The 9,574-nt window shown below is 41.9% G+C and overlaps 1 protein-coding gene across 1 annotated transcript; it reads left to right on the forward strand.

Annotated features, from left to right (window-relative positions):
* The first annotated feature begins 529 nt into the window (after nucleotides 1-529).
* LOC135544563 (prostaglandin E2 receptor EP4 subtype-like) lies at nucleotides 530-6,147 on the forward strand. The gene is made up of 2 exons (XM_064972278.1): nucleotides 530-1,701; nucleotides 4,764-6,147. The coding sequence occupies exons 1-2, from the start codon at nucleotides 913-915 to the stop codon at nucleotides 5,388-5,390; spliced, it is 1,416 nt and encodes a 471-aa protein (XP_064828350.1). The 5' UTR covers nucleotides 530-912; the 3' UTR covers nucleotides 5,391-6,147.
* Nucleotides 6,148-9,574: the final 3,427 nt, after the last annotated feature.

Here is a 9,574-nt window from a genome sequence, read left to right on the forward strand (position 1 = left end):
CATCAACTCACCAAGCTTCTCAACACATAACCTCCCCATAATGCTCTGCGGCACAACCCCATTACAACACACTATGTTCATTCTCTGATTCTAATATTATGATTGGATGGACAGCATGTCACTTCATACTGCAAAAGCTTTGATTGGTTGATGGTCATCCCCCAGAAGTGGTCATAATTACCATGTAGGTCTATGAAAGGGGGTGAGGCCTACGAGCCTCCTTGGTTTTGTATTGAAGTCGATGTACACAGAGGAGGACAGAAGCTAGCCGTTCTCCGCCTACATCATGGTGCTACCCCCAGAGAGTGCTGTTGAAAGAGCTTCATTGCAAAACAGTGTGTTTTAATCAATTACTTGGTGATTTATGAATATATTTAGTATAGTTTTATCTAAAAAGGATAACTTTTTTAGCGTTTAGCTATTTTTTATTTTTTATGAAATTTCACTGAGGAGGATGGTCCTCCCCTTCTGGGATATGCTTTTCAACAGTAAAAGTAAAAACATTCGCTGGAGGACGTCTTTAAAGCAGCTCCACCTCCAAAAGTACGGAGCCTCTGCTTCAAACTTACAAGTGAAAGGGAGCGACGACAGAGGAGGAGTTGATCATGTTGAACACTGCAGCGCGGTGTGCAGAACAGACAAAAACACTTCTGATAGTCAAAAACCTAAAGATAGCGACTAACAGAAGAGACGAAGGTATACACGGAGACACGGAGACATTCGTTAGAGTGGTTATTCGAGTGCGTAACGGTTAGATAAGATGATGGAACTTGGGTGGATTTGCACGTTATTGAGCAACTTGGAGAGCACGCACCAACGAAAGAGTAACTATATCGTCTACATGCCAACGGTTTGGGAGATAACACTGAAGAAGAACTAACTATTTCGTTCCACATAGACAGTTACAGAATAATGTCGGGTATGAATAACAGCACGATGACAAGTGGGCCCCGGGAGCCTACTATCCCGGTGATTATGTTTATATTCGGAGTGGTGGGGAACGTCATCGCCATCGTGGTGCTCCGAAAGTCTCGGAAGGAACAGAAGGAAACCACCTTTTACACCCTGGTGTGCGGGCTTGCAGTGACCGACCTTTTGGGCACGCTACTGGCCAGCCCCGTCACCATCGCCACCTATGTGCAAGGGAAGTGGCCGGGTGGAGAGTCACTGTGTCAGTACTCCGGCTTCATCCTTCTCTTCTTCTTTCTAGTCGGCCTCAGCATTATCTGTGCCATGTCAATAGAGAGATACTTGGCTATAAACCATGCGTATTTCTACAACCATTGCGTGGACCAAAGACTTGCTGCGTTGACGCTTGCGGGCATCTACATTTCTAACGTGCTGTTCTGCGCGCTGCCTGCCATGGGGCTGGGGAAAGTGAATAAACAGTTCCCAGGGACCTGGTGCTTCATCGACTGGCGGACTAATGACACGCATGCCGCCTTCTCCTACATGTACGCCGGGGTGAGCTCCTTTCTTATCCTGGCCACTGTGATATGCAACGTGCTGGTATGCGGGGCGCTGATTATGATGCACAAGCGGTTCATCCGCAGAACATCGCTGGGTACGGACCAGGGAGGACGCATAGCGGACCTGAGGCGCAGACGGAGCTTCCACCGATTGGCCGGCGCAGAGATCCAGATGGTCATTCTGCTCATCGCTACCTCCGTGGTTGTTCTCATCTGCTCCATACCTTTGGTGGTGAGTTGACTCCTTGCAAAATAAGTTTTGCAATAGTTTGACAGATTTTTTTAAAAAAGTTTCGCAGCATGTTGGTCTCTCTTTTGTGTCTCTCGTTGTGTGTGCGTAGGAATGGATAACGTTCTGGTTGGTGTGGTGTCATTTGTAACAACTTTATGCGTCAGCATACGCATTCTTAATTGGAGGGAACATGCCCAAAATGTGCATTAAAGAAAATTGTTTAATATTTTGTAAATTAGCTCCTAATCGAATGAAAGATATTGATAGGCTTGATTATAATTCACGTGTAATTAATTAACGTGTGATTGCACTGTTATTGTTCAGACGCTTGTCTGCTGAGGTGTTGTTACTCTGGTAACTCTAATGTCAACTTCTGGTGCTCTTGCCATTAGAAACATTTCCTTACTTTGAGAAAAATAAGAACAAGTAAATATAATTGGTCTATTGATCATTTTTGCTTTTATCTTTAGATACAAAAGTCACCAGTAACAAAACTATAACTATAACAAAACCTTAAAGAGAAGCCCTTGAATCAATAATATTTTAGATTAATATCTAATTTGATAGCATGAATAACAAGTATTTGTGATTTAGCACACCGATAAGGAAGACAGGCTAATTGAGAAATGCAAATATCCAGATTTCATCAGCTCATCAATTGTTGGTGTCGCCTTGTTGGTGGGTATCTGTTGCACCTGTGCTGGCTTGTCCATCTTGTTGCTGGGTGGTGTTTCACCTGTGCTGGCCCAGGTGATGTTTGAGTGTTGGTGTGGGGTTTTCTTTTTGTTTTCCATTTGCTAGCCAAATTTAGTGTGCATCCATGGTGGGAATATTTTAGGGTACATTTTCCTAGTTGCTTGTCAACTTTCAGTGGAGACCCCCATGGATGTCCTTCAGAACCCCTTTTGAACACCTGGTTTGGTTGTCAGTGATATTTCTTGTTAGTTCCCTTTGTTGTGAGTGAAATGTTCTCTTGTGGGAGAACGTAGCACTTGTTTCTGATGGGATCGGTCTGTCTGTCTACTGCTCAGCCAGTGTCAACCATTTCCACCAAACTCTGCCCTCTGAACATACTGTAAAACCAAATGTTTAGGATCTGAGTGTTTAGGATCAATTTACACGAGGAAACATATATATTAAAACAAACTATTCTAAAAATCAAATTGCAACAAAGCATGCTGAGAAATATGATAATGAGGCCACTCCCACGTCTTTTCGCCTGCGAGAGTTAACGGAAATTGACTCAACGCAGTTGAGTAACAACACCACTCGATTGAAAAGATGTCTTGAGTCAAATGCCCTGTTCAGTGCTGAAATGTAGTTAAGGTGACAGACATTCCTTACACTGATCTGAATAAACGTTATGGAAAGTCACATCACTTTGTAATGACTAAAAGCACTCTAAACACGATGATGGGAACGTAAACACTCGTGTTTGAAATCGGATCACCTAGGAGACATACAGTAGGTGTTCTCCTGATTGGAAACTGACAGGAAACAGCTGACTATCATGTTTAATCTTGCATTTTAAACGCCTTTGTTTAAGATGAGAACACTCATTGGCAAATTTAAATGCCTAATGTTTAAGTTTTAAACACTGACGTTTACGTTATAAACGTGTCACGTTTGATGGTTTTACAGTGCAAAGAATACTACAAGCCATCCTGTCCCCATGCACTGCATGATAGTCACAAGAGGATACTGTAAGGACAGAATCACTAGAGACTGTACATCCTACACGCTTCGAAAAACACTCCACAACTAAAATGAAAAAACAAACTGCAAGGTACTGAGGGCAAAAGTTCTGAAGAGGACCAATGATATATTGTGTTCTATAAACCATCCCCATGCAGCATTTGAGAGTTACATGTAAGGACAGATCCACTAGAGACAGTACATTATATCCCGCAAGCTTCAAAAACCCTCCCCTGGAAAATAAAACTGAGGGCTTAAGGTCTGAAGAAGACCCGTTGATCTATAATTAGATATTATTGTGTTCTATATGCTGTCCCAATGTGCTGATTGAGAGGACCAAGCCACTACAGTACATCCTGCAAGCTTCAAAAACTCTACCAAACAAAAATGAAAAGACTAGCTGAAAGAGACCCTGTAAGGGCAGCATGTAGACTAGCGGTTAAGAGTGTTGGACCTGTAACAGAAAGGTTGCTGGTTTGAATCCCTGAGCCAGCAAGGTGGAATAATTTCCATTCTGCCCTTGAGCAAAGCAGTTAACCCCGAATAACAACTGCTCCCTGGGTTCCGACGACGTGGATATCAATTAAGGCAGCCCCTCGCACCTTTCCTATTCAGAGGAATTGGATTAAATGTGGAAGACACATTCCAATTGAATGCATTCAGTTGTACTACTGACTAGGTATATCCCCCTTTCCCTGTAGTTCAATAATCAGTGTCCTTTAGAGTTCTCCCTCCTACTGTATTTACCAGTAACAACCTTATCATATAAGCTAGTTACTTTACTTCACTTGTTTTGACATTGTGAGTCAGAAATGCTGTTAATTGGACCCAGGGGAGAGCCAATGGCCAGAGACGTTCATATGATTGATGATTAACATGGGGAGTGGGGTTGTGTTTTCATTGGCTCTTTGCCCAGGCTTCCGTGCCGCTGCCTGCTAGGCTGATACTATTGCTCCTAGGACACTCCAATGCCAATGCTCATCTTATGCCAACGTTACAGCATCATAGTCAAATAGGTTAGACGTTTTTCAACCATGATAGTTTGTTCTGTATGTCCGCTATGTATATTTTTTCTTGCACTACAATAACATGAAGAACTGCTAGGTTTAGATTAATGTTATTCATGTTTGAAGAAGAAAGCGGGCTTGAATGCTACTTCAATTGTATTTAATTAAAGTAGTTCAACAGGATTCAATAGGAAATCAATCATTTAGTAAAATTTTTACATTTTTGTCATTTAGCAGATGCTCTTATCCAGATCTTATTGAACACACCTATTGAAGCTTCCAATGTACATCCTCCTCATACATACACAGAATAGCCAATAACCCTTAAACCCTGTCCATCTCCCTTCCTTCCTCCCTCAGCTGCGGATTTTTGTAAACCAGCTGTCCAGGATTGAATTTGACCTCCGTTCAACTCCCATAGAGAAGAACCCAGATCTCCACGCCATCCGAATTGCCTCCGTCAACCCCATCCTCGACCCCTGGATCTACATCCTGCTGAGGAAGACCGTCCTACTGAAGCTGGTAGAGAAGATCAAGTGTTTGTTCTGTCGCTTGGGCAGTCAGGGGCGGGGCTCAGGGGTCAGTGGTCAATTCTGCTGCGGAGGTGAAGATCATCGGAATTCGTCCATCGTCTCCCTGGACTCCCCGTCACTGGTGTCCCGCGAGTTGAAGGACATCATCAGCACCTCGCAGACATTTCTTTACCTTCCAGAGGGGACTAAAGGGGGGCTGGGGGGGTTTAGAGGGACAGGGGGAGAGGGAAGACCTAGCCTCCCTGCTGTGGAGCACTCCCTGCTCCGGGACCAACAGACACCAGCGGGTAAGGGGATGCAAAACGATCCCAAAAAGGGCCTCAGGATATCAATGAGGTCAGAGGGGACAGTTGACCCTTCACGTCTGAACAGGGTGCAATTGGACCGAAAGGACAAGACTCTGCATGTGACATTTACAGACGAGACACTAAACTTACAGGAGAAATGCATCTGATGGACACAAACACAAACTCAGCCAGAGTGGCTGATAATACAGAAAAGTCACAGAGGGAAGGGAATTTAGGACTTCTAATAGCCTAAAAGGTTGGGACTTCTGACGGGTTGAACTGAAATACACGTTGATAAACTGAACTCACAGGTGAAGGATTTCTGGGAGCTGTGCAAACACACGGTTGGTTTTACTGACAGCTGACACGATAAGAGGAGGAGTAGTAATCGTTCTATAGTGATTGTGTTATTCTTCGAACTTTGAGTTCATTGGTGATGCTCCAAAATGGAATGTCAGCCGAGCAGAAACATGATGTCCTGTTTAGGGTTTGGACAAAATGGAAATACGGTGCCAAAGTGGATTGTAGGAGATTGGATCTATCGACATTGGTGGATCTATTGTATATGTCACGGTCTTATTACAAGAATACCAATATAATATACCAGCACACACATCAGTAATGAACATAAAATGTCATATGAACTTTTATAAAGACTATAAGGAGATTTCATTGCACTTTTCAAGAACCATTGAAAGGCTGTCAGAATGCTATCAGTATAGAATGTTGTTTACCACTGACTACTACTACAAACGTTGTGATATACTGTAAATAGTTATTAGGCTACAATGTGAACTGTGTCCCGTAACATGAATTAATTTTTTTATGAAAAAATAAATGTTTCTTCTCTGTGAGAAGGTCAAGTTAGTTTGTATCCATTTAAAATTGTTACAAGATGGATTAAAACAGTATGCTACATTTCAACATTTGCATCATATTGGTTAACTTGGCAGCTCCACAACAATGCCTGAAGTATAAAAATCAAGCAAGAATATTGAGCGCATAATTCCGTGCATGTCACTCTTTTACTTGTACTGAGCTTGTATGGTCGAAATAACGATTATTTACATTTCTGTCTTTTGTTGTGTTCAAATGACACATCAGCTTCATATGTGTGCATGTCCAATTGCTTTCCCCCCAATTAAGTGATATCAGCGAACTGCAAAACTGGATGATTTGTTTTCAGTGTGGCTGAAGTACCCACTGGGCACCAGGGTCTTAGGCACAAGTAGGCCTTGATGGGCCCAGGCCCAACTACTTGGGAGCCAGGCCTACCCATTCAGATTTCATGCTCTACTTGTCAGTGTTCCAAACGGGACATTGTTTGTCTTTTTACTTAAACACTGTACTTGACTTGGGAAGAAGCTCAACGGAACTGAATTGTCTTCTGCTTGAGTTACTGCACCACCTATAGAATATCAGCTCAAACCTATTGAGGAGTGCACCTAAATATGCATACATTATCAGATAGAAATAATAGCAAGCAGTAGGAAGGCATATACACTGAGTGTACAAAACATTATGCTCTTTTCATGACATAGGTGAATCCATCTGAATCCATCTGAATCCAGATGAAAGCTACAGTATATTTTTAGTGGCCTCCCACTGGTCACAAACGGGTTGAATCAACATGGTTTCAACATCATTTGTCAACGTATTGTGATGTGGAATCTATGTGGAAAGTACTTTGACTTTGATTTGAAAAAAAGTTATCTACGTAAACTGTTGTTTTGAGAGTGACATTTCAACAACAGGATTATGTCATCCTGATAACCACTTTTCAACATAGCTAAACCTTGTATAAAATAGGTTGAATTTGTACCTTTGAAACAACGTCATGAAACATGGTATCAACATTTGACATGTTGGGTTTTATTTTTGTTCAGCGTAAATATTTAACTTAGATGTTTGGTTCAGATGGAGATGGGAATCCAACATGCCAAATATTAATTTGTAGACAAACTGGATATTGAATTGTGTTTGGTTGTCAACGCAACGAAATATCAATATTTGAAGGAGATTTATTTTCTGCTTAGATAGTTCCATCTGTGCCACTGACTGTCCAGCTTTGATTCTAGTTTCTCTTCAAATGAATAATTGATGAGTACAAAATATCTGAAATTGAATTCCCATTCAAACTTTGTTGCGCTTTTAAAAGGTTGAAAGCTAAGCCAAAACATATTTAGATGACAACTAAACCAAAACTCTGACAGAGATTTCTATTGGAATTTTGATTGATTTTAGATGTTTGAACACATACAGTACCCATACTCATTTCAGGGTTTTTCTTTATTTTTAATATGTTCTACATTGCAGAATAATAGTGAAGATATCAAAACTATGAAGTAAAACATATGGAAGCATGTTGTAACCCAAAAAAGTGTGAAACAAATCAAAATATATTGTATTTTTGAGATTCTTCAAAGTACCCACCCTTTGCCTTGATGACAGATTTGCACACTCTTGGCATTCTCAAAACCAGCTTCACCTGGAATTATTTTCCAACAGTCTTGAAGGAGTTCCCACATATTCTGAGCACTTGTTGGCTGCTTTTCCTTCACTCTGCGGTCCAACTCATCCCAAACCATCTCAAGTGTGCCTTGAATTCTAAAGAAATCACAGACAGTGTCACCAGCAAAGCACCCCCACACCATCACACCGACTCCTCCATGCTTTACGGTGGGAACCACACACGTGGAGATACCCTATTCACCTACTCTGCGTCTCACAAAGACACAGCAGTTAGAACCAAATATCTAAAATTTGAACTCATCAGACTAGAGAACAGATTTCCACCATTTCTAATGTCCATTGCTCATGTTTCTTGGCCCAAGCAAGTCTCTTCTTATTATTAGTGTCCTTTAGTAGTGGTTTCTTTGCAGCAATTCAACCATGAAGGCCTGATTCACGCAGTCTTCTCTGAACAGTTTATGTTGAGATGTGTCTGTTACTTGAACTGTGTGAAGCATTTATTTGGGCTGCAATTTCTGAGGCTGGTAACTCTGATGAACTTATCCTCTGCAGCAGAGGTAACTCTGCGTCATTCTTTCCTGTGGCAGTCCTCATGAGAGCAAGTTTCACCATAGCGCTTGATGGTTTCTGCGACTGCACTTGAAGAAACGTTTAAAGTTCTTGACATTTTCCGGATTGACTGACCTTCATATCTTAAAGTAATGATGGACTGTCATTTCTCTTTGCTTATTTGAGCTGTTCTTGCCATAATATGGACTTGGTCTTTTACCAAACGGGGCGACCTTCTGTATATCACCCCTACATTGTCACAACACAACTGATTGGCTCAAACACTTTAAGAAGGAACAAGTTCCACAAATTAACCTTTAACCAGGCACACATGTTAATTGAAATGCATTCCAGGTGACTACCTCATGAAGCTGGTTCAGAGAATGCCAAGAGTGTACCAAGCTGTCATCAAGGCAAAGGGTGGCTACTTTGAAGAATCTCAAATATAAAATATATTTTTTGGTTACTACACGATTCCATATGTGTTATTTCATAGTTTTGATGTCTTCACTATTATTCTACAATGCAGAAAATAGCAATGGTGTAACGTACATTACAATTATTTATTTTACTTTATGGGGACTGAATGTTGAGTTAAGGCTCCCAGGCTTGCAAGGACAGACCAGATACAAATTCAATTAGCACGAAGGTGTGAAGTTAAAAGGGGTCGAGGCCTTAAGGCCCAACAAGTGTCAGGAGTCTTTGAAGTGTCCTCTGAAGCCCCCTCCCGCTGTTCAGCGACCAGTCACTGGGATTTTCTACAAGAAATCTGCCTCCAGAAATAAAAGCTTCTCCCAAGTGGGTGTGACACCGACTCCCGTTGCCTGCTGCACTGCTGCTTGGATTCCACCTGGCGATCTGCCCGAGCCAGTCTCCCCCTGTCTGGTACAGGTACCTCCACCACACTCACCCCTCTCTCCAGAGCTTTCGCACGCCTCCAGCACACACACACTTTTGGGAAGAGTGACTCTGAACTTAAAATGGCTTACAATGGCTAGTTGTCATATATTACATTTTTTTCTTGTGCATTTTGCTATTTTCCTCATGACTCCTGCATACTTTGTTGACTACAAACTTTCTTTGCCCAACCGTGGGACAGACTATGTTTGTTCCCGCACTTGGGACTCTGACTCTCTATTGGTTACATGGACTATTGGCCTCCCATCCTATTCTAACCACCACAATATGATCTTGTTGCCATCTGATGCACATTCAGATGTTATAAATCAGCACTGCAGAGCTCTCCCTGTCCAATGCTGTGCCTTGATTGTATTACTGTTGATGATATCTGGAAATGTGCATGTACACCCTGGCCCATCTACTGTTGCGA

The sequence above is a fragment of the Oncorhynchus masou genome, chromosome 8, assembly GCF_036934945.1.
Source record: "Oncorhynchus masou masou isolate Uvic2021 chromosome 8, UVic_Omas_1.1, whole genome shotgun sequence".
In the NCBI taxonomy this organism is placed as follows: domain Eukaryota; kingdom Metazoa; phylum Chordata; class Actinopteri; order Salmoniformes; family Salmonidae; genus Oncorhynchus; species Oncorhynchus masou.

Bases quoted from the DNA above. Each gene is read 5' to 3' on its own strand.
- LOC135544563 (XM_064972278.1), top strand. From the start codon at position 913: ATGTCGGGTATGAATAACAGCACGATGACAAGTGGGCCCCGGGAGCCT. The intron at 1,702-4,763 runs GTGAGTTGACTC...TTCCTCCCTCAG, and splicing joins TCTGCTCCATACCTTTGGTG to CTGCGGATTTTTGTAAACCA.